General features: G+C 32.1%; 3 protein-coding genes across 4 annotated transcripts; 1 reads left to right on the top strand and 2 right to left on the bottom strand.

Moving 5' to 3' along the window:
- Positions 1-2,474: 2,474 nt before the first annotated feature.
- On the bottom strand, positions 2,475-10,971 carry LOC130445349 (sialomucin core protein 24-like). The gene is made up of 4 exons (XM_056780928.1): positions 10,647-10,971; positions 10,515-10,595; positions 9,139-9,490; positions 2,475-7,763 (listed from the first exon to the last, which is right to left on the bottom strand). The coding sequence occupies exons 1-4, from the start codon at positions 10,702-10,704 to the stop codon at positions 7,646-7,648; spliced, it is 609 nt and encodes a 202-aa protein (XP_056636906.1). The 5' UTR covers positions 10,705-10,971; the 3' UTR covers positions 2,475-7,645.
- Positions 10,972-11,207: 236 nt separating this feature from the next.
- On the top strand, positions 11,208-25,475 carry LOC130446014 (zinc finger C4H2 domain-containing protein). 2 transcript variants are annotated; one of them, XM_056781984.1, is made up of 5 exons: positions 11,208-11,354; positions 11,416-11,587; positions 21,619-21,797; positions 21,882-22,127; positions 23,553-25,475. In XM_056781984.1, the coding sequence occupies exons 1-5, from the start codon at positions 11,287-11,289 to the stop codon at positions 23,686-23,688; spliced, it is 801 nt and encodes a 266-aa protein (XP_056637962.1). In that variant the 5' UTR covers positions 11,208-11,286; the 3' UTR covers positions 23,689-25,475. The 2 variants fall into 2 exon arrangements, with proteins under 2 accessions (XP_056637962.1, XP_056637963.1); XM_056781985.1 differs by having other exon boundaries at positions 11,222-11,354; positions 23,557-23,696.
- On the bottom strand, positions 14,469-16,773 carry LOC130446015 (uncharacterized). Its single transcript, XM_056781986.1, has 6 exons — positions 16,367-16,773; positions 16,096-16,303; positions 15,539-16,000; positions 15,024-15,423; positions 14,805-14,967; positions 14,469-14,747 (listed from the first exon to the last, which is right to left on the bottom strand). The coding sequence occupies exons 4-6, from the start codon at positions 15,243-15,245 to the stop codon at positions 14,632-14,634; spliced, it is 501 nt and encodes a 166-aa protein (XP_056637964.1). The 5' UTR covers positions 15,246-15,423; positions 15,539-16,000; positions 16,096-16,303; positions 16,367-16,773; the 3' UTR covers positions 14,469-14,631.

Here is a 25,475-nt window from a genome sequence, read left to right as displayed (position 1 = left end):
AGTATGTGCATTGCAGCAACTATGACCGTAACAAGGTGTCAGGGATGTTTGGTAGCACGCGAGCCTCATGTCACTCAATTATCATGACAACGTCACTTGATTTGTTTTTGTTTTTAGATACGTTGCTTTTGTATTCATTTGAAATGAGTCACGAGCTGGAATGATAGCAAAAACTCGTTAAAAATTATTATACTTTATTGTATATAATTAAAAAATTATTATTTTTAATATATCTTTAACGACTTTTTAACCCCGATTTCATCGAGCCATTATTTCCCCAATTTTTAGAACACGCTGTATATACTCCAACTTTACAAAATAACACCGCAACCATTTCACTAGAGACTCAACTCCCTCGTCGTATAAGAAACACGCAAATGACCCTATAGAGCATCGGTACATCGTCCGCGTCCAATTTGACACCTCATTGACAGTACGCTCACGTGATGACTCTCCGCAAGCGACGACATCTAAGTTAGCTGTGTATACTCTGCGGAGTAGCCAACTAGATATGACATGATTCTCGTAGCGATAAGAAATCTCTAGTAATGAACGATGCATATGGAATGAAGAAGACAATCTCATAGCATTTCGAATTTATTGAAATTACTTTACGCGAAAAACAGTAGTTGTAACAAAATTTTTAATCTCCTTCAAAAATAATAATATACAAGACGGAATTTCAATTTTAAAAATTGTATAACGATATCTATATCGATATCTAAGAAAATTTTATTTGAAACTGTTATGAAAAAACTATTACTTGAACAGAAACTTGAATTTAATGTTTCATAATCATTAGAATTGTTTTATGCGATTTTGAATATATATGGAATCAACTATTTATCAAAATCTGACAATTTTTACTTCTCTTGTACTTTAAAAATTTGTTTTTCATAAAACCACAAGTGAAGTTCATATTACGCAATTATTTGATTACTTTCAAAATTTGTTTTATGAAAATAAAAACGCTTCAAAACATGAAATTCGATACATATCTCAACTAAATGAAATATTCATACTAATTACACGTTAATTAATAATTATTATAAAATATTTGTATATAAAGTGCAATTGGAAATATATATAATGCAAATTTACCAAACAATATAATTTCGTGTTAAATAATAATTGAGAAGTGTCACTTACCAATTTTAGCACAAAATAATTAACTGCATCAATATTCACTATTGACGATTAATTTTAAAACATTTTTATAAGAATGTCCACCCTTTAATCACTAACAACCACTGAAACATTCAACGCGTTCTAAATTTTAAAAATGGCTTCCCCCGCTGTCAATTAATGCGTTATTCAATTGTTGGTTTGGTGACTGACCACCCTGTAGAGCCCACGAAATTTGATTACTAATTAATCATTGATAATTAATTGGTTAGAAATATATTATATATCTCGATTAAGATTTTTAAAAATTTTTCATTATCATTTACTTGTTAATTAATTTTTTATCCAACGATATACCATCTCAAGTCTCCCTTATTTTCCAGTTAAGAAATAGACTTTTTTTTGAATTATTGGAAACTATTTTAGAATTGAGTAGAAAACTGTAAGGGAATTAAATTTCCTAGTTTTCTGTATTGCCGATAGGTGGCTTCAAAATAAACGTAAGAGGAAAATAGTTATTTCATTATAATTGATTTCAAATTATTCTTTTTTGTGGGAACAACGTATATTTAATTATAATTCAAATATATTTCTTATTGATTCGTAAATATTGTTTCCATCTCATATGTATATATTACGAGTTTAGATATCTCGAGAAAGATGGCGCTGGTTTCGATATAGATATTTTGAAATTTTTCATAATCATTTACTTATTAACTAATTTTTTATCCAACGATATTCCATCTCAAATTTTTCTTATTTTCCATTTGAGAAATATACTTTTTCTTAATTATTGGAAACTATTTTAGAATTGAGTAGGAAACTGTAAAAGAATTGAATTTACTAGTTTGCTACATTTACCACAGATGGCTTAAGGTAGAAGGAAATTAATTATTTCATAATAAATTTGAATTTATTCTTTTTTGTGAGAACAACGTATATCTAATTATGATTCAAATATATTTCTTATTGATTCGTAAATATTTTTTCCATCTTATATGTACATATTATCAGTTTAGTTATCTCGAGAAAGATGGCGGCTTCGATATAGATCTTTTAAAATTTTTCATAATCCTATCAAATTTCAAGTTCTCTTTATTTTCAAGTTAAAAAATTTTTATACGGGGTATTTCAAAAGTATATGAGTTCGTCCTCTATTAATAGAAAAGTGTATTTGAAAAAAATAGTTATTGCAACTATTATTTTTTAATCAGAATATATGATTTTATAAATTTTTGTTAGATCTAATACAGGGTGATTCAAAGAAGGAAACTTTTTCATAGAATTGTTACAAATTATTTCAGATTTGGGAAATTATTTGGGAAAGAAAAAAAAATAATGACACACAATGTATTTAAATACGATTTATTGGACCACACAAACAATCGTGATAAATTTGAGTCTTTATTTATATCTACACTGAGAAAAAAAAATTATTTTACATGTGTATAAATAAACGTTTATAAACAGACGTTTATTTTAGTGAAAATTACTGTACGTGGAGCAACATTCGAGGATATTACCGCTCTTCAAGCTCTAAAAATTGAGCGGCTCAATATATCCATTCGAAGAACGAACATTCGATAAATGAAAAATAGAAAAAATATTATACCGTCTCTTATTCGTCAACTTTTAGATAAATATTTTACAAAATATACCATCTAGAAAGACTAGGTGGCGCACCTTTCGTTTTTTATACATTTCGGGAGATAAGAGCACTTTCATAGGACAGATTTTAACGAAAATTATATCGAGAATGATAATAAAAAGAAAAAACACGTTAAAAAACAACGAAAAACATCGTTGATCTTTACCTATATGAATAAGCAGTTATTGAAGACTCATGATGTTCTACAATGTTCTAGACCGTTCTGGATTTGAAGAAACTGCAAGAATACTCAATAAAGAATGGAATTATGAATGAATATGCGAAGAAAAGATAGAGGAGTCAAATTTGACGTTATATATTAACGTGTTTTCAATATTATCATTTTCGCATAATTTCTACAACGGCGACTTCAAATCTATATAAAAACAGAAATTTATAGATATAGACGAAATAGTTTGTAACAAAAATCTAATTGGAACATGACTGTATAACAAGAACTTTGAGAAATTGTTGAAATTACTGCAATAAATTTGAAAATAATTGAATTGCAAGGTATAAAACTTTTATTGTTTGTAATCGTAAAGATGCATAACCGTGTTTTAGATTCAAATAAATGAAATTTTTATGTTTTCAATCTAAATCCAATCGTATGAAAATCAATTTTTATTTCATTTGAAATTCCGTTTATTTTATTTCACTATTATGACTAAAAAGGTCCCTCATTTTTCACCTTGCGTTAGTACTAAAAATTCGAACAAAAACAATATTCTTGGTAATTAGTACGAAAAGTATGTTTCATCCAACAAAAATAATCTCAACGTACAACCAATCGTATCAAAACAAATTTTTTTAAGAATTTATTTCGTTTTGTTTCACTGTTATGGTACAAACGACTAAAAGTGTCGTACATTAATGACTTGGAATTGGGAATTAAAAAAAAACAAAACTCCTGACACGTTAAAAGGAAAATTTTGGAAAAAAACATTTTCAATTCATGTTTTGTTAGTATGAGAGCTTCCAAAAAAAATTAAGCTCGTGCTATTTTTATATTAATACGGAAGCTTTAAAGAAAAATAAAATACTGTTACTGTTAGTACAGGAGCTTTTGGAATAAAACAGCTCAAGTCAGGTCATTAGTACGGAAGCTTAGGTTAGATCGAGTGATAATACGGAGGAATTCACAAAAATTAGAAAAACGGGTTATTAGCAGAGGAATATCAAATAAAAACGAAGACTTGAACTAAGTTATTACTTATTAGTATGGAAAATTTAGAGAAAAATCAAATTCAGACACTTGTCATTAGTACAGAAGGTTCGGAGAAAAATATATGTCAAATCACGTGCCATTTGGGAGCGAGAAATAAAAAACAAGTTTTGATTCGATCATTATTAGTACAAGAAAATTACGTCCCAATCAAGAGTAATTCAAGCTTCAGGGAAAAACACAGTCAAATCAAATGTTATTAGTTAGGGAGCTTATGAGATAAATTAAATCGAATAATTTGTTTTTAGTATGGAAAATTTGAAGAAAAATAAAATTCATACATTTGTCGTTAGTACGGGAGGTTCAGAGAAAAATATATATATCAAATAACGTGCCATTTAGTACTGAAAACTCAAGGAAAAAACACAAATTTGTATTCGATTAACGTAAACACGAGTTATCAAGCTGAATCACTAATTATTAGTCCGGAAGCTTCGTAAAAAATAACGTTCGAACAAACGCTGTTAATACGGGAGCTTCCGATATAAAAATCGTTTTTTTTTTTCCTGAAACAAACGAGTTTTAAATGTCAAAGTTAGATACCCTGCAATCAAATCACTTTTTTCGAGTATAAATGTTTTAGGAACAAACTTCGAGCAACAATTTATATCCTAGAATTTCTCAAATCATTCGCTAATCTACAATAGACTGTACCAGAAGCCGAAATTGCGCTCAAACTATTTTTTTTTTTTTAGGAAAATATCGAAGTATTCTAAGCAAGCGAGGTGCAATTGAATCTCTTAAGCAGGCTAATATCATTGACTTCATCGAACATCTACCGGATTTACTTCAGTGCAAAGTGTTTTTGACGGTTTTTCGAATAAACCGGTCACTGCATGTTATGCTTATCATATCATCAGTATTAATTTGAAAAATTCGTTTTTTTAATTACTCGATGATGATAATTGATATTCGATTATATCTAATTTACGTGGGTGGGTGATAAATTATTTTTAAAAAAATAAGAAATTTCATACTATAATAGAAAATAGTGTCGACAGTTGAAAATGGAGAAAAATTAGAATAAAACGGATAAAAGTACGGAAATCGAAAAGAAAAAATAAATTTTTAACACGAAAAAAATTCTGATATTCAAAAAACGATGAAAAGATGAGAAAATTGAAAACTTTCGAAAATTTTCAATAAAAAAATCAGGTACCCGGAATTGTACGTCGTTTTTTTATATATAAATAGCGAAAGATAAAAGAAAAACTGAAAGAGTATCAAAAAGTGCACGGAAAAACTGAAGAAACTGAAAAAATAGCGAAGAGTGAAAAGAACAGCTGAACAGACTGAAATAATATCAAAAAGTGCATGGAAAAACTGAAAGAGTATCAAAAAGTGCACGGAAAAACTAAAGGGACTGAAAAAATACCGAAATTTTAATGGAAAAACAAAAAGGGCTGAAAAATAGCGGAAACTGTAAAACGGAAAGGGCTGAAAAAATAGCCAAAAAAGTGCGTAAAAATAATGAAAGGACTGAAAAATACCGAAAATTTAATGGAAAAAGGGGTAAAGGCTGGAAAAATAGCGAAAAGTGCGTGGAACAAACTGAATGAAAAATCTAAATAACCCAATTATAATTTTGAAAACTAAAAAATTAAAATTTCTTGTTTTTTAACCATATTTTCAGGCAGTTCCTCATTTTTTTAACAATTTTGGAACGAAAAACTTCTTTCCTCGTAGTTTTACCAGGTTCGTACCGTAATTTTACGCCATTTTCAAGTTTTCAACTATTGTGACTCATATAATGATAATTATCAAGAATTTTTTTAAAAAATGCAAATATAAAAACGAATCTAATACCATGATAAATGAGATACTAAGTTTTCGAAAAAAAATTCGAGATGGTTTATTTTTACATTGAATAATCCCTATAATATCGGATCGTTAAGATCATCGTGTATTTTTTTTAATAAAATATGAATTTAAAAAGAAAAAATGGAAATATTCTTAACATATATCACATAAAAGAAAGTTTAAATCATACAAATGGTATATAATGAAGAAAATCAAGTCGTGAAAGTGGTGAAAATTGGTCTGTATTTATATAAAAGAAAAAATAATTAAAATTTTCAAAATTAGAAAAACTTTACGAATATTTTTGGATGTATATCTAACTACCAATGCTAGAAAAAGAAAAAAAGAAAATTTAAAATCTTGAAATAACTTTTTTGTCAAAAATTACGGCATTTGAGATATTTTTAACAATGATTTGTTAATTTTTTAATTTTTTTTAATGTCTGCCATTAAATTGACCAGAAAACGTCAAACGACTGGGTTAATCCAATAAATTTTCACAAGTTCCTTAAAAAAAATGAAAATGTACGCCACTAAAATTATTAGAAGACATCTAAAAAACGACATTCGGCAATAACTTGTAAAATTCAAGAAATCTTCACATTATCCTTAAAAATTTGAAAATGACTGCCACTACATTGACCGGGAAACGTCAAAAAATTACATTCAGCACTATTTCTTTTAAAATAATTCTAATCAATTTCCCATTTTCCTCAAAAATACAGCCAATAAATTAATTTAACGACATTACAGAATTAATTAGTTAAAGGGCACAAAGAGAAAAAAAAGTCAGAGTGAAATATTCAAATTTTCAGTGGTTAATAAAAAATTTTTCCAATTTCCTTGTAAACATTTCCAATAAATATCAATTTAAGGATGTAAAAGAATGAGTTTGTTCAGATCTATAATGTCTGCCAGTAAATCAATCTCAGGACGTTAGAAAAAGAAACGATACAGATTTTTAGTGTATGCGAAGAAAATCTAACGAATTTTCTTGCTGGCTTTGAAAAAAATGCCAAAATATCAATTAAGTGAGGTTAAGAAATGATTTTGTTCAGATTTAAAGTATGTATCAAGAAAATCCTCTCAATTTCCCCAGTTTCCATATGCTAATAAATCAATTTAAAGACGATAGAAAATACAACCATATAGATTTTCAGTTGATACTGAGGAAAACCACGGAATTTTCGGACTTTTTTTTCTTTAAAAGACTGCCAATATATTAATCAAGCGAGGTGAAAAAATGATTTTGTTCGGATCTACAGTATGCGTCAAGAAAATTCTCTTGAATTTTCCACTTTTCTTGCAAAGTCTGCCAATAAATCAATATAAACATATCAGAAAATGAGACGTCATAAATTTTCAGTGGAATATCAAGAAAATCCAAGAGTTTTACTACTTTTTTCGAAAAGACTGCCAATAAATTAATTCGCGAACATCAAAGAATTAGTCAACATACATGTTGAGATCAACAGTATATATCATTAAAATTCTAATAATTTTCATACTTTGACCAAGTCAATACGCCACACCTCGTAATACATTGAATAATTCTCGACATAAACTTGAATAACAACAGATAAAGTTTATTTACTCGAGACAGCAGCTGCACAATTTAAAAAAATATTATCAACAAACCAACGATTTCCTTTGGATATAAACTCGTTTCTCCAAACTGGAAATCTAATATCAACAAAAAAATATATTAAAAGATTTTAAAAAATCGATAAATTCGATCAAACCTAAAGATAATTCATCAAAAATATTGGTAAGTATAGACCAGTTTTCAACACATTCACAATAACATATTAAACATTTTAAATATTAAGAGTTAAACTGTCATGGGGTTATAGAGTATGATAATTAACTTCGATGCGAGCCTTATAGAATTTGAAGGCTACGAAACCTATGGCGACCAATCCTAATGCCAATACTATACCTCCAATGAAACTCGGTCCATCAAAACTGAAAGAAAAAAATATCAAGTGTATACATATTTCTACTTATACCTCGAGATTATGAACGTGCAATAAGTTTTCGATGTAAGAGCCTCATCAGCACACACTTATTTCTACAGAAAATGATATAAAAAGCTTCGAAGTGTTTACAAAAAATTCTCAATAAATTTTTTACTACCACCTGTATATATTTCAAAGTAATAACAAATTAACAAATTCTTACTTTTTTAATGAAAATAAAGCTACTGTAAAAATATTTACTATCTTATACACCCCTGAAAGAACAAAATTACAAATTTTTGGTTCATGTTTTTGATATTTGACTCTCATCAGCACATACTTTTTTGTTTGAGGTACAGAAAATGACATAATAAGCTTCAAACAGTTTTTTAATAAAAAGTAAGCTACTGTAGAAATATTTACAGTCTGATACACTCCTGAAGGAACAAAATTACAAATTTTTGGTTCATATTTTTGATATTTGAGTCTTATCAGCACATGTTTTTTTGTTCGTGGTATAAAAAATAACATAATAAACTTCGAGGTATTTCCAAGCAATGTTTAGTGAATTAATTTTACTACCACCTGTATATATTTAAAAGTAATAATAAATAAACAAAGACTAACAGTTTTTTTAATAAAACTTGATTTACTGTAGAAATATTTACAGTCTGATACACTTCTGAAGGAACCAAATTACAAATTTTTGGTTCATATTTTTGATATTCGTCTCATCAGCACATGTTTTTAAGTTTGTGGTAAAGAAAACGACATAATGAGCTTCGAGGCGTTTCCAATTATAATGATAAAAAAATCTCATTGGCCAACTGCTTCCGCTATTTCATATTCACATTTAGAACCCCCAAACCTTCGCCATCTTACATATTAAACCCCACTACCATCCGTTACCGGTTATTTTTGAGTTTCCCCTTGTAAATTCTAAATTTTTGATAGTTTAGTTATTTAATAACCTCACTGACTCAACTGACGAGTCTATAATTATTTTTAAACAAATAATTTTTTGTTTGCCTTTTTTCTTGTTGATAAGTGAAACATGATTTTAAAGTATAAACAAAGACTATCTTTTTCCTGTTTATTGAACTATTTATTTATTATCACCTTGGAATTAACGGCTTTGTTAGTAATTCAAATAACAGTAAAAAACATTAGATTGATATTTCCAACTTTTGCATCTTAACCTTGAACTTAGGATAGTTCATCAATTTATGACTAAAATTGATGAAATGCAATTATGGGAGGTATTAGTTGAATTGAATTGTCAATTTAAAAAATATATATACATGGTACATCACTAAAATACATACATATATAAAAATTTAAATAAATAATATCAAACTTGAAACTACAGCATATTTACTAACCTTCGATGATGTCCAGGTTCTGGACTTGCTGTAGACGTCGAAACAGGTGCCTTAGTTGGAGAACTGGGTGTCACAGTTGAAGTAGAAGGCTTAGTAGGTACCAAGGTTGTAGTGGTGGAAGAAGCAGTAGTAGATGTTGAATTAGGTGACACAGTTGAAGTTTTGGGTGGAACAGTTGTAGTTTTGGGTGAAACAGTTGTAGCATTGGGTGAAACAGTTGTAGTTTTGGGTGGAACAGTTGTAGTGTTGGGTGATTTAGTAGTGGTAACAGCGGTAGTTGTAATATTGGTTCCATTGGATGTGGTAGTAATAATAGGAGAACTTGTAGTGCTATTTTGTTGATCAGGTTCCGCTAAAACCCAATTTGGTAATAAATGTGAAACTCAACCTCAAATATCACTATTTTGATTCTGCATAATGGATAATGTTTAATTTTATACTATTGAGGTCCCCTCGTTTTTCAACTAGGGAAAATAGAGAAATCAACATTTTTCAGTTATTATTGAAGACGTACCGGGTGGTCAACTAAATACGGCCGTCGATCATATCTCATAGAATTACTCTGAACCTATAATCGATGATGAACTTCACAAAAGACTGAAAAGTCTGAAGAGTCTGTTGTTGACGATTTTTTAGCTTTAAATGATAAGAAAATTCCTCATTGACAATTTATATCAGCACCAAATACTTATTTGAACTGGGCTGACTGAAATGAACTGTCTATAATTGATTAGATGATGCTGCATAACTTGAGGGACAAAGCCTTTTCTTGATCAATTAATATAATCCTCCCGATCGAACATTTTAATGTCCTTCTGGTAAAAAAAACTCAAAAGAGATTATGATGAAGCTATGCCTTAATAAAACCTCGGAAGAATTAAAAAATATAAAAGAAAAAGCACTGCACCACCACTGACAATCAAATTCTTCGAAAATCATACCCAAACACAGTGGGAAAGCATCCTGTACCAAATATCGTCATATTACTATTCAAACTTCATGATTCATTATTCAAATATCCTGAATTTTCAACTAGTGGCATTTAAAATTCACAATACTTTTCACTAAGGAGCTTTTGTGAGAAATAAATCGTTATGATAAGAGATACAACACCAAAAGTGATCGAATTAATGATAAACTAATATTTCCCATGGAGAAAAAAGTAATTTATAAAATGTTAATAAAAGGAATGTAGATTATATTTTCAAGTATTAAAAAACATAATAATTTGTAAATAAGCATGTTACACCCCTTTTTGACCATATATACCCACATATTAATCAATAGTTCAAATATAAAAACATTTAATGTTAATTTAAGGCCAAAATATTTTCAACAAGAGTCAATATAAATCTGAATTTTTACAATATACTTACGTTGGACATCTATGGTATGAGGAATTTTTTCAGTATGGTCATTGATTGTAATGGTATCATTAGATCCGGCGATAGATTTATCTAAAACTATAATTTTTAAAAAAATTGGAATACTTACCCAATTTACCTTACCTTGATTAGAAAAAGTTAAACTTAATAAAACTAACAAGACTGGTAACACACAATTCATATTTAAAAATAGATTCTATTTAATTTTCCTCAGACTAGAAATATACTAAATGATTATTTTTCTTTGGAATATATTCAGTTATCTAATTAGTATTGATAAGGTAATATAAAATCACAGCACAAGTTGTTAATTATAAATTACAACAGACAATGAACGAAATCACCAAAAATTATGACGCTTCTCAAATCTTTTTATCTACAGTATTTTACAGAACCAAAGTATACGTACTGCCATAACTGTCAATTAAATATACAAATTCCTGTCACTAATGTCAATACATAGAAGTGCGTTCGAGAAATATTTGAGTAGGAATTTCTGGAACCGTTGGTAATATTTATGATGAAATCAGTGATCATCCTCAGTCATTGAAGACGATAATTTATCGAAACGCGTACCACAGAGTGTAATTGTTAGTGTCGGTCTAGTGTAAGCAGTTCGGTATCAAAAACGAGAATGTATTATTCTATGAGTGTAGATACCGAACACACTTCCTCATTGACGTTGACATTGACAATCTAACTTTATAAACTGGTGCATAAAAACCTCGGGTTTGTTTTGTTTTAGTTTAAAAGTAATTTTTAAATGGCACACTTGAGTACTGCTGATGAACACGCTATATACGCAAAGCTAGAAGCACTTAAAGAAATAAGGTTGAATTTGATACATTCTTCTACGCTTAAGAAAAAATTATAAAAAAATCAATATTTTCAGAGGCAAAACTATTCACCTGGAAAAATTGAAAGCTAGATTCATTTGCGAAATTGAAGCTCAAGACCAAGAAGAAAAATGTTTATCAGAATACAAACAAGAAATGGAATTATTACTTCAAGAAAAAATGTCACACGTAGAAGAATTAAGACAAATTCACGCTGATATCAATGCTGTAAGTTTTTAATCCAATTATTTAATCATGTTGCTTTTTACTTAAATTCATAAAAATTACGCATATAATGTTTTAATAAGTTTTAAAAATTATTATATAATATTAAATAATTATTAAACTAGATTTTTTTAATATAGCATGTAAATAATCAAATAATAATCAAATAAATAATCAATTACAAATTCTTCACGTCATTTGTTAATTAACAATATTGAATTAAACAACATTAGATGATTATTTAATTACAGATATATCTGTGTGCTCTAGCGTTGCATCAGAATACAGATAAAAAAATTAATTAATAAATAACAAGATGAAATACCAAACAAATATATTAATTTCATTTTAGCAAAAACATAAAGTATTGAATTACAATTTTTATGAAGAATTATTATTTTATAAAACATACGAGGGTTGTTCATAAAATAAGGTTCACAATGAATTTTTAGAACAAAAAACATGTTTATTGGTTTTTAATAAAACAGAGAAACAGTCTAGAAATTTTAGACTTCTCTCTATTTTTCGATATAATCGACGTTTAAATCAAGGGGTGTACCATTCTTCATGCCTGAGTCGTAGAAGTCTGCCGCCGCGTCGGGAAAACCTCTTCTTCAGTTTTCCTTAGGTGGTGAAATTACTAGATTCTTTGTATTGGTACTGGTACTTGGTAGTGGTAAGCTGTCCCAAGCAGCACAGTGTCGTTACTATGACGTCAATTATAGGCCATTGGCGACCAATGGGAACGTCTAAAAAGACGTCTAAAATGACGTGATTATGACGGGTTAATGTCACATCCTACAGACGTCAACTAATGACGTACCTAGTCCGGCTGGTGAGACGTCAAAATGACGTACTTACTTTTGACAAATGACGTATAAGTAGGATTAAAAATATAAAAAAATGCGTTCAAATTAATACCAGTTTATTACAAAATCTTAAAAAACTACATACTATTACCCTTATAGAACATAAAAGTTGAAATAAGGAATTACTAATGATGCAATAATGAAAATGACAACCATTCCTGCTTGAAAGGAAAAACAATACATTTCGAAAAAACTTTGTGGCAGTGCAATAACTCGATATACTCTGATAAATTTTGGATGCGATAAACATAGAATTCTTTTGAGTCGACAGGGTATTTGTAAAATGAACGGTAATCCTGAAACCTCCTACCTAATATAAAAACTGCTCCATTATTATCCACTACTATATTTTCTATTTTGAAAACCAGTCCTTCTAAGGTAAGACAAAAACAATTTGCTTCTGAATATGATGCAATAGAAAAAATAAAATCTTTATAATGAAGCTTTTTATACTGCTTGCAAGAGAAATTTGGCGTTGGTCCTAAGAAATGGGACATCACATTTACAGAAGTGTTCATCATCAGGTGAAGTAGAGTCATGTTTTTCGTACACTGTCATTTCAATTTCTTTTAAGCGTCTATTAATCTGTTGTAACGGTTTATTCGGAGACTGAACTAACGATTTTAAATGGTGGAGATAATTTTCAAATGGAAATGCTGACGAATTGTCTAGTGGCCCGAAATTTTCAACGTCATCTGCCAAATGTAATAAGGAATGTACATTGTAAACTAAGAACTCTAATCCGTAGATCTTTTCACTGTGCGTTACGAATAAATGCAAAAGTTGGCGCGCAAATGGAACTCCGAATTTTTCAATATGGCGTTTAGAAATAAGTATCATAATTGAACAATGAAATAGCAAAAAATGCTCATTGCCAAATCGACATTCCCATACAAAGCAACTGGCCCAATATACAGTAAAAATGTTCGAAATTCCGTTGCTTTCCAATCTGCCAACTGAGACAAACTGCGCCCTTTCCGATTGAATTCTACTGGAATACATTTACTGAGAAAAACAATTTTTTCAGATACATTTTGAAATGCAGTAGAGCTCATTTTGGCTCGGCTTGCGCGTCCTGTCCAAATACGCAAAAGTGTTTTCATTACACCTAGACAAACTAGGTGCATATAGTCTAAAGAAAAGACATAGATCAAATCTATAGGAAGAGCTATTAGAGGAGATTCTCCATGATGATGAGATACATCAATTTTAGTCCGAAAAGATTCGTTGTCTCTCTTGTTAAAAGGTAAATTTTTGAAAATGACACGTCCCAGGTGTTCTCCAGAGTTGTCGCACCTTTCACAGAAACTATACCCTGAATGGGTCTTCACACATTTCAGATATGCGCGCGCAGGAGCATCGCAAACAAAGCTGTGAACTTTTACTTCATGGATATTATTATTAATTTCAATGCCCGTGGTAAGTAAGTTCGATAACTCAATTAAAAAATCTTCTAGAAACGCTGACAATAAATTTGGTTTGCCACTTCCTAAAAAAGAACCAACAACAAACGGCTCACTCTTAAAATTTTTTACAAGTGCTAAAATGGGCCAGAGATCATGTTTCTGACCATTTCTATAAATGGGCAGTCCATCTACATTAAATGAAATGTTGATAATGCTGTACTGAGAAATATTAGGCACTGACAATAACTTTAATTTTAAAGCGTTAACAAGTCCAAAATGACAATATTCGCCATTTAACAACGATTTTGTTTTCGTTTCTCTGGGCGTTTTCAGCAGCGTTCGACTGTCTAACGGTAACTCATTATGGTATGGATGCAAGATATGCAAGAGATGAGTAACTACTGTACGTCGAACGTACCTTGAAGCTGCCCAGTTTGACAATTTCGAATCCAAATCGCTAGGCGGCGGTTCATTAGAAAATAAATCGTTAGGGGGCACGTTACTGGAATAGGAAGTCAAATGGTTGTATAACGTCGCATCATTGAAGAGCAAATTTTCATTAGGCGAGTTTACATTAAAATCTAAATCTCTTGAGGAATAGGTGTCATTTTCACTTTCACACATTGAATCAGCAAAAAAAACGGAATTTGATGATTCATTGGAATCATTATTAACTATTAAAGATGTATTATAACAATTCTGACTCACAGGTGCTAAATTTGCTTCTGCCACCCTTCTGTAGAGTTGTCTTTGACTAACAACACTTTTTTTCTTACGGGTTGCCATGCTGCTGCTTTTTCAATTTCTCTGGTGCATGTTTCAACCACACCTTGATGGTATCTTCTATTTCTTTCTGACTGACTAGAGGGGAGCTTTTTCTTACAGCACCTAAAAATGTTGTTTCAGATTAATAATAAGTATGCACCTACAAGTGAAAACACTTACCAATAATCACATCCTTTACGTTTAAGTTTTTAAAAGCCTTTTTCTCACCTCGTTTGCCACAAAAATTCCAATTAGTTGCAAGAGAATAAGTGAACAAAAAATTTAAAATGCGGTTTGTATGTCCAGTAAAATCTCTCCCTCCAAAAGTCGATAGATATGCCGACTGGAATCACATAATTTAAATTGTAAAATACATATTAAGTGGTACAGAACACCCACCAAAGCCAGGCAATTATTTTTTTCACTCAGGTATGTTTCCAATTTGGTAATATCCTCTTGAGAATTCAAAGGAAACTGTACGCCTATATCATCTGGTAAATCTGTATTACTGGCGTGATTGCCACTGCGATCTTGTTTTCGGATCCACTGCAAAATTTGATTGTTCTGTTCTCTAATGGTCTTCAATAAAGTGATTACATCATCTTGAGTGTTTGCTGGCATGGACAAAATATACCTTAGTACCAAAACAGTTTTTACATTATTTTTTGGTTTTTACCTCCATTACTTTCCACTACAGCTCTGATGTTGCTCCGTACATCAGTTGCTTTACTAGTTGACGGATTATATGGTGACGAGTTCGAAACAGCAGCCTGGCAAAATGACTGATTTGACGCAGAACCTGTAAAATAGAGAATTAACAAATTCTCCTAGGAAATAATGGACATAAATAATAACTCACAGTTTAAAGTATACATTTTAAACAATTCATGCAAATGGACAATTATATTTTTTACCTCTAATAATTTGTCCTGAAGATTTAGTCAATTGAGTATCTTTTGCTGAATGTTGAGGTGGCAAATAATAAAGTTGATTTGTAGAATCACTATCCTCAAACGACCTTTGCGATTGTCCAGCTGAAGCTAATGGAAAAGTTTGAATTGGGCCAGAATAATCTAAAACAGTAGACAGTTAATAATTTATATGTGCCAGATATCTTTAAGTATAAATCTCATTACCAGATAATATGTTTGTAATAGACTTCCGTATTATTGGTTTTGGTCTAGGTAGAGGTTTCTTGTTTTTTGGAAAATCATCTTCTGATGATGACAGCACTTCTTCCTGCTCATCATCAGTGGAAAATTTCTTTGGACGTATTTTCCTTCGAGGTGAAATAATTGCTGATTCCTCAGCATCTGTAGTTAAATCTGAGGTAATTTCAGCCTTTTTAATTTTTTTCTCCGCAATCTTATAGTCGTCTAAAAACAAGTAATAAATACGAGTTTTTTGAAAAAAATTACAGATATTTAATAGAAAGTGATAAAGCAGTTTAGGTTTAGGCAGCAAAACTAACCAGTCTGGAAAAAAATTCGCTTAATTTGGTGAAGTTTCCAGCTGTTATCCTGGGGAGGCTCTTGTCCAGATTTTAATAATTTTATAAAATTTCCGGTTGTCTGTTTTGGCGGCCAAAAGACTTCTCGTTTAAGCGGTGTTAACCAGGCAGAGTGAACAAGAGAAATTCCACCATTGTTCTGGAATTCAACGCCAACGTAACAATTCATCTAAATAATAAAGACAGTTCCCAACACCAAAATTGTAATAAAATAATGCAGATTTATACTCACTTTGAAAAATTTGTTGCCACGGCCGAAATTAACAAGAATCACCCCGGAAATGCTAGACTTACTTTTTGCTGCCGTCCGCCATTACGCGCACACGCGTTCACACCAGCAGTCCAGCACGCATGCGCCTGCACGTCTCGTATCGTATCGTGGCATTTCGATTAAAAACGCGCCAAAATTAAATCTTGGTCGACAGCCTCGACAGGAATCGATGCTAAAAATAATTGTTTCCTACTAATAAAATAGTTAAATAATTGTTAATTACAACATTCTCACTTCATCTTTAAATTCAAATTGCATTTCCACTTAAAACGTCAGTTTAGTATTTTCATTGCTAATTAATGAATTTATATTTATATCCATATTTTAGGTAAACAACAATTTAAAATGTACAATTTTTTATAAAGCACGTATAGGGCTTAGTTTTTGTAATAAACTTTCGTTCTAATTTTTTTTATAGTTGATTAAAAAGCACTTAAAACGACCGAAAACAAACGTACGAAAGACGTCTCTAGACGACGTCAAAATGACATCTGAAATGTCACGTCATATGGACGTCGCTTATTGGTCTACGACGTCGCCGACTAATAATGTCCAATAATTGACGTCATTATAACGACACTGTGCTGCTTGGGGTGTAATCATTGCTAAACAAATTTTTCGATATTTGCTAAAATAATACAGAGAGCGGCATAAATCTTGGCTATTTTATAACTTGTATACCGCCGGGGCTCGTCTCTTTAAATTTGAGTCCCAATAAATCGCTTCACGGGAGACCAAAAAAACAGTATATAAAAAGATATCCATCCAAATATATTCCGCTGGATATCGTGAGTCATGGTAAGAGCGCGTAGAATAAATAATAAATCAGCGTGTATCAGAAAGTAGGTGGATGATTCAACTGGACGACTGTATTGAGTTGTTTATTAACTTTAATTTACTGATTTACATCACTCAATAAGTCGTGTGACTAAGAAAAACACATTTTTTGCTGAAAATCGATTTTATTCATCAATTTAATCGAGCAATTCAATCATTCTAACGCTTCTCTAACTTCTCGATGCCGTGCTTGTTGAAGGATTTGTCTTTTGCCGCAAAATAAGCTTCAGTTTCAGCATTTTTTTTTTCATTTGAGCTGAATTTCGTTATAGTGGAGTGGATAACACTTTTGAAGCCATTGCTGAGCTTTTATAGTATTTTTTTCCATCAAGAAGTTTTGTAAATATCAAAAGTAGTTTTACTTAAATGGCTGACACTTATTGCTGACCAATCGAAATGTCATGACATTTGACACAGTCTTTTGACAGTTGGTACTTCATAAATGTCATATGAATTTGACAGTAGTAGTGCCATCTGTGTGTGAGTCACACGTTTTATTGAGTTATTTGTTATATGAAAATTAACCAGGCAATTACGACAGATTATGTATTATTAATATCCATCATATTCGGATTTACTATCGATCAATCTACTATAATGAATTTATTCCACGTATCTTTAATCAGATGGTTAGTAAAACGGTTGTCAGATTATTGTGTTTACATCGAAAGACATTTGTGGGGGAGATAAAACATTTCACTGATTGATATATAAAAAAATTGATCATTTAAAAAATTATACGCAAATAACATTTTGTTATACATGAATAAAGAAAATCCACGTCGATGCCCAATTCTTCAGTCATATAACACAGATAATCAATTGAAATTACTTCTTTTATGTTCAAAACCACGGTACATTACACCTTCTCCGTAACCTTCGCTTCAACTCGGCAGTTTTCATCATTAATCTCTGCTGGAGACGCGTGTGAATTAACCGAGATGTTCATGAATTATTTCCTCAATAGGCTAATGCCCAATTCTTCAGCCGTTCTTGTGGTAAGTTTGCCATCGATTATCAACCTTTCGGGAAAGCGGAACATCATTCATTCACTTGGGTCTTGGAGAGACGCTCATCCTTTAATTATTTGGGTAATTTTGCGCGGATTTTACCTTATCTTCTTTCTTCTTTAACCGGCGCTACGATCCTTCGTGAAACAGGACCTTCTTAACAATTGACCACCAATCCTTTCTATACTGAGCGTCCAACGTCGAACCTCTAGCTGGATCAAGTCCGCCTCAACGTCCTCCAACCAGCGAATGCGCGGTCTTCCTCTCAGTCGCCGTCCTCCACTAAATCTGGCTCGCCATACATCTGTCTCAGCTCTTTTTACTCCGGATCCACCTGGCAAAAAATTTTACGTTCCCAGCACTTCTTCTGGACTGTCCAGAACCATCTGTTCCTCTCTGTTCAGTTATCAAAGCCCCAAGTTATTTGAATTGGTGGTACACATGGAAACGATGTTCTTTGACTTGAAAAGTGGGAGTTCTCCTTGAGGTTCTCATGTACATGGTTTTCTGTTCATTGATTCTGAGTCCTCTTACTTCAGCTGCTCGCTCAAAATCCTCAATCGTTCCTGAAAGAGCCGAACTGGCTCGTGCCGTGATGTCAACATCATCCACATAGGCGAGTTGCTGTGCGAGCCTATTGCAAATAATTCCTCCGAGATTCGTTGAGATGCACCTTCAAGTGAGAAATTGAACAGTGTTTAGATACCTTCACTTTGCTAGAGTCGTTCTTCCTTGACAATTCTAACCATACGCACCAGCTTCTTTGGGACGCCAAACATCACCAGGTCCTCATACAGCTGATCTCTGAGGAAACGTCTAGGAACCTTGAATACCGTGGAAAAGCCGGGAAAAACCAGGGAATCAACGGGAATTCTCAGTAATTTTGAGTGATCTCGAAAATCGCGTCATCCAATCAAAACAACATGTTAAATATTCCTCGTAACTGGTATTTGTGGTTACCTAACATGAGAGCATGTTGAAATTTGTTCAATGACACTATTTCCAGACGAGGAATATATAGTGCAAAACACGAATCAGAAGCCATCATGTTAAAGATTCAAAACCGTGGAAAAGTCTTTGATTAATTAACTACTATTGACTGAACTAGAACTCTTTCAGTCCTCATTCGAAGAACTAGAGTCAATCTTTGAAAATTTTCAAAGTGATTGGCCCCTAACTCCCTTTATTTTATGGAGACCTGCTTTCGAAATATACCCAATGGTTTCGGCTTCACGGATAATCCAGACTGCCGCTGGTACTGCAGACCACGTTATCTGATCTTTCGCAAGGATTTTAGAAACTGTTTGATGTATACAGTTTCCAAATTTTTGGACAAATGCCCCTCAGCATTGAAATTAACAAAAACGTTTCCTTAATTCTAATAAGACTAACAACTAACAAAAAATCACAAGATTTGCTGAAAACTGAACAACGGAAACTAAAAAAACAACAATCCTTGAAGACTCTGAAAAACATCTTGCAGCTGTAGAGCAATTTGATTTTAAACGTTTACTATACCAAATTTTTCGCACGTATATTCAAATATTTTGATCATCCCTCGTGTTATATCCGATGCAATAAACAAAGACTTTGTTTCCAATGAACGAATCGTATCAGTTAATTTATAAAATACGTTCTAAAAATAAAATTTTATACAAAATAATAATCAAGACAATATGGAGATCCGTTATGTATGAAGTGAACTTATAAATAGTAATTTTGAAACAATATAAAACAGGTGTGTCCATATGGTGTTGTTTCACAATTCAAAAATTTAATTCCCCGAAAACAGTTGGTTAAATCTACTTCATTCCTATAAATATACAGTTTGCTAGATAGCTCGGAAAATATAAACACGATAAATTTTATGTTCGCGTTTCTTAATTTACAAAATCTTCAACGAACATCCGTCTTGTTAGATAATCGGATAATCTAAGCCCCTTTTTGCCGTTCTGAAACATCCTATTTTCCAGTTGGTTTTTACGGATTAGGCAACGAAAATTATTGGTTGTTCAACACACAGAATGAAAAGTCACTAACTTGAACATACACCCAATCAACGAAATAATATATTCTACAAAACCCATAAAAGGAATTCCACTGATTTTAACGTTCACAGTGGTAATGATTTTATGTCTTGGTCTTGAGTTTTTGTGGATAACAATAAAAAGATTTGTAGCTCGTTATAACAACAATAAGTCGTGTAAGTGACACACAGATGGCGCTGCCATTTTGTCAAATCCATATGACGTTTATGAAGTACCAACTGTCAAAAGACTATGTGTCAAATGTCATGACATTTCGATAAGTCAAAAAATTTAAGTGAAGATAGTTTTGTTTCAAAACAACAATTTCCTGTGTTAATTTATGAAAAAAAAAATACTGTACAAGCTCAGCATTGTCTTCAAAAGTGTTATTCGGACTCTGTCCTATCGGAAAGAACCTGAATTTAAACGTGGTCGTACCGACAGCGACCATAAGAAAAATATTTTCAAAATGGGTGTCGCGTTTATTCACAACAACTATTTGATGATTCAGAGCAATGTTTGGCCATGTTTACACGGGATTAATCAGATTTTTGGCGTCGATATGTGACAATAAATGAAACATGGATCCATCTCTTTACTCCGGATTCAAATCGATCATCATCTGAGTGGACTGCAGCCGGTGAACCATCTCTAAAGGCACAATCGCCAGCGGGGCAGGGGCAGGTTATGGTTTCAGTATTTTGAAATACTCATGGAATATTTTTCTTCTACTAACTTCAAAAGGGAGAAACAATCAATAGCAAATACTGCTTTGAGCTATTGGATCGTTTGAACGCAAAAATCAATAATAAACGGCCTGATATGTCGAAGAAAAAACTACTGTTTCACCAAGACAGTACACCGATTCACAAGTCGATGGCAACGATGGTTAAATTGATCAAATTGCTTCCATATCCACTATATACTCCAGATCTAGACCCCAGTGACTACTGGCTATTCGTTGATCTCAAAAAAAGCTCAAACTGAGAAGCATTTGCTGAAACTGAAACCAAAAGTCGAAGAGATTTGATCCACACACTGCTGTTGGTTTAATCCAGTCGAAAATCATCGCACGTGATTTAATTACATTTTTTTATCAAGTATTTCTAAAGAACTCAACGGCACTTGTATGACAATACGTTTTGAGTACGTTTACTATTAAAAATGTCAATTTATGAGGTCAAATTTGACATATTCACATCGGTGTTACCATATCTAATAAATTGAGTAGCAATCCTAGGAAAATAGCCAAAAGTAGTAATGATATCAAATTTAATGCAACAAATCAATTTCCAATACGAACTTTCCTGTTATTTATATATTGTCGTCGTCGTTTTAGATGGAAGGAATCATAAAACAAGCAGAAGAGAGTAAAACTCGTTCGATGACATCGGCAGTTCGTATACACGAAGAATACGTACCTTTAAAGCACGAAGTCGACAGATTACGAAGGGATTGTTTAGGATTAGGTCGACTTCCCGAATTACACGAAGAAGAAGGATCCGGTATCACTCCCGAGTAATAATTATTATTTTTTTTTTTTATTATTTTCGTTCTACTCTTCCCGAAGTTTCCTTGAAATATCAAATTATTTCCTTACAGAAAAGTAACGCAACTTTACAACCAAACGAAACCGCACACTTCTTCTGTGTTTGCGAAAACTATCGATTGGAATAGGCCTTTGGGTCACGCTAATAATATAATAGGATCGATGGGACCGCCTCCGATACCTCCGACGTTTCTACCGCCGCCGAATCCCCTCAGGTTGGTGTCGAATAAACCTGATCATCATCGAGTTGGAGGATTGGCGGCGTCGCCGCATCCTGGTCCACCGACTCCTACCTTCAGGTACACTACACAAATTTATATTAAAATAGTCGGTTTATTGAAATTTTTGAAAACCTACACAATTTTTTTTGCATAATTTTGTAAATATTTTCAGAAATATTACAGTTGATTATTTGAGGTTATGTTTCGTATACTACTTGCTATAAATGCATGAGTATTTTGATTTTTATTTCGTTTAATAATTTGAACTCGAATTTTTTGAAAATTCGAGTTCCACGTGACGATCTACAAACAATTACCCCTTTCATTTACATACATAAAGCTGAAATTAAAAAAAAATCAATTAGTGCGATTTACCCCGTTTTATCCGCTAGGTAGGACAAATTGGGGTACTGGATGTCAAAACAACGACATGTAATAAAAAAATTGAAAACTAATAGTCCCTGGGTCATCACTGAAGTCGATTCATTCAGCACTTAATTGAGAAATCGGACCCAGGAGCTAAGGAAACGCGAGGAGTGGTTGTGACAGTCAAAAAAAGTCTCGAGGCAGCTAATTTTGATCCCAAATTAACGCATCTAGTCTACAATTAAACCGACCAACAATGGGAATCCGTTTTCTTCGAAAACGAAAACAGAATGTGCTTGAATGGTAGCTATGGAAGAGGACTAGTCTACAAAAGACCTGGAGAAATATCCGCGGAGATTTACATAAAAGAAAACGACTTTTGGAGGAGGTTCCTGGCGGTGGAACTTTGGTATTAACGGGAATCGATACATAGAAGAAATTTTATGGGATCTCGACGTTCCTTACGCTGAAAACTTCATCATAATACAGGACAAGGCCCGTCCATATACTGCAGGTTCCGCGCGGCAGTATTTACATCGAAATAGCCACTGGACTTGAATCCTGTCGAGGTTTTATGGTATGAACTTAAGAGAAAAATTCGGGCTAGAATCCTGCACTAATCACGAAATAAAACCTGAAAACTGCGTTTAGTGAAGAAAGAATTTTTCAGCCGCGCTTGTCACAGATTCTCGACCTTTTGGGAAAGCGTTCATCTACTTGAGACTCGGAAAGGCAACAGACCTTCTCGCTCATGGCTATAAAGGTCGGTTTATAAATGTTTGCGTCGCGAACGAGGGCGTCAGCGCGGGCGCTAGCGAAACGTTCAACGAATTGAGTTAAGAAACAATGAAATACCCTCCTTATAATCCCGATTTATAGCCAAGCGACTATTATTTATTTGGTATTTGGCAAAATCTGATTAGAAAAGAATGAGTAGGTGGAATGTTTCGTGCGCGAATTGTTACAAGAGGTTTTTATGACGAGAAGAAGGCTTCCGGAGAAGTGACGAAAGTATATATAGGGCGACGGGGACTATCTAGAAAAAACTTCAGCTATGTAACTTGATAACCAAATTTTTTATAGCAAATTTCGGGTTCATGTTCGAACTACCCTCGTAATTGTTTTTTTTTTCTGTAGACAGCAACCGCCGCCGATGAAATCGTGTCTAAGTTGCCATCAACAGATACACAGGAATGCGCCGATATGTCCGTTATGTAAAGCGAAATCTAGATCTCGCAATCCAAAAAAACCGAAAAAGAAAGATTTGCGTTAGACTTTTTCAATTTTTGACTAATCTAGTAATTTATTTTGAAAATTCAATTATTTGAAAAAAAAGTTTAGGAACCTTTTTTCCAACATTAAAAGTTCAATAAATACATCAAAATTTACGTGGTTCATGCCGAACTTACACTATTTCTTCTTCTTTTTTTTATTTATTCTGAATAGACACATTCAAAATTTTATAACTCCAAATTTGAGAAAAGAAAATGTTGGAAAAAATATCTCTACTTTCCACTACGGAATTGTAAATTTATTATTTAAAATTGTGTGAGTCGTGTTAGGTATTTTTATAAACCCTTGAAAAAAAACCGAATATTTCATATTACAAACTGTATAAATTAATGTTATGCACTTCAAATTCCCCCTACTATCGAAATTTTCTAGCAATTTTGATTATTTCAATCAAATTGTCAAATTCTACGCCTTCTCGTAGATTCTAATTAATTTCGAAGACATATACGGTTCATTATCCGTATCCGGTTTATCCGCTACGTGTGTAACAGTCCTTAGTATTAGAGGATCGGTTCATTAACTCGCCAATTGTGTAACGGTCTTTAATATTGAAAAAATTGGTAATTATCCTCTGCCGAACGACTCAATATGTGTGTAACGAGCCTTAATATCATATATATTTCGTTAAACGTCTGTAACGGTCATTAATATTGAAATATATTTGCTGGGCCACTTAATACGTGTGTATCGAGCCTTAATATCATATATATTTCGATATTTCGTGTATAATGGCCTATAACTTGAAACAAAATACTTTTAATAACTCTCAAAATGTGTAACGGTCCTTAATAATGAAATAATTGGTAACTTTCCTCTGCCGAACGACTCAATACGTGTGTAACGAGCCTTAATATCATATATATTTCGTTAATCGTATGTAACGGTCATTAATATTGGAATATATTTCAATTAATTTTTGCTGGGACACTTAATACGTGTGTAAAGGCCATTAATATTGAAAAAATTGGTAATATACTCAGCCGGACGACTTAATACGTATGTAATGAGCCTTAGTATCATATATATTTCATGTATGACGGCCTTTAACTTCAAACAAAACTCGCAAAGTGTGTAACGGTCCTTAATGTTGAAATAATTGGTAACTATCCTCTGCCGGACGACTTAATACGTGTGTAATGAGTTTTAATTTCATATATATTTCGATATTTCGTGTATAATGACCCTTAACTTCAAACAAAATAAGTTTAACAACTCGCAAAGTGTGTAAAGGCTATTAATATTGAAAAAATTGGTAATATACTCAGCCGGACGACTTAATACGTGTGTAATGAGCCTTAGTATCATATATATTTCATGTATGACGGCCTTTAACTTCAAACAAAATACGTTTAATAACTCGCAAAGTGTGTAACGGTCCTTAATATTGAAATAATTGGTAACTATCCTCTGCCGGACGACTTAATACGTGTGTAATGAGTTTCAATATCATATATATTCCGATATTTCGTCTAAAATGGCCCTTAACTTCAAACAAAATACGTTTAATAACTCGCAAAGTGTGTGACGGCCCTTAATATTGAAAAAATTGGTAACTTTCCTCTGCCGAACGACTCAATACGTGTGTAACGAGCCTTAATATCATATATATTTCGTTAATCATATGTAACGGTCATTAATATTGAAATATATTTCAATTAATTTTTGTTAATTGAGGTGGACAAGGTATTCATGTATACAATAGCAGTAATATTTATACTTAGTATTTATTTCCGGTACATAACATAAAATCAAAATTCTAAAAAAAAA

Source organism: Diorhabda sublineata, chromosome 6 (genome assembly GCF_026230105.1).
Source record: "Diorhabda sublineata isolate icDioSubl1.1 chromosome 6, icDioSubl1.1, whole genome shotgun sequence".
NCBI lineage: Eukaryota > Metazoa > Arthropoda > Insecta > Coleoptera > Chrysomelidae > Diorhabda > Diorhabda sublineata.
This window is presented reverse-complemented; position numbering and strand designations above follow the sequence as displayed.

What these genes read in the sequence shown, in the direction of transcription:
- LOC130446015 (XM_056781986.1), bottom strand. Translation starts at nt 15,245, where the DNA reads ATGCCAGCAAACACTCAAGATGATGTAATCACTTTATTGAAGACCATT. An exon ending in AAAATAATTGCCTGGCTTTG is followed by an intron (nt 14,968 to 15,023) that starts GTGGGTGTTCTG and finishes ATGTGATTCCAG; the next exon opens with TCGGCATATCTATCGACTTT. An exon ending in CGTAAAGGATGTGATTATTG is followed by an intron (nt 14,748 to 14,804) that starts GTAAGTGTTTTC and finishes CAACATTTTTAG; the next exon opens with GTGCTGTAAGAAAAAGCTCC.
- LOC130446014 (XM_056781984.1), top strand. Translation starts at nt 11,287, where the DNA reads ATGGCACACTTGAGTACTGCTGATGAACACGCTATATACGCAAAGCTA. An exon ending in GAAGCACTTAAAGAAATAAG is followed by an intron (nt 11,355 to 11,415) that starts GTTGAATTTGAT and finishes CAATATTTTCAG; the next exon opens with AGGCAAAACTATTCACCTGG. An exon ending in TTCACGCTGATATCAATGCT is followed by an intron (nt 11,588 to 21,618) that starts GTAAGTTTTTAA and finishes TCGTCGTTTTAG; the next exon opens with ATGGAAGGAATCATAAAACA.
- LOC130445349 (XM_056780928.1), bottom strand. Translation starts at nt 10,704, where the DNA reads ATGAATTGTGTGTTACCAGTCTTGTTAGTTTTATTAAGTTTAACTTTT. An exon ending in TTTAACTTTTTCTAATCAAG is followed by an intron (nt 10,596 to 10,646) that starts GTAAGGTAAATT and finishes TTATAGTTTTAG; the next exon opens with ATAAATCTATCGCCGGATCT. An exon ending in GAACCTGGACATCATCGAAG is followed by an intron (nt 7,764 to 9,138) that starts GTTAGTAAATAT and finishes TTTTTCTTTCAG; the next exon opens with TTTTGATGGACCGAGTTTCA.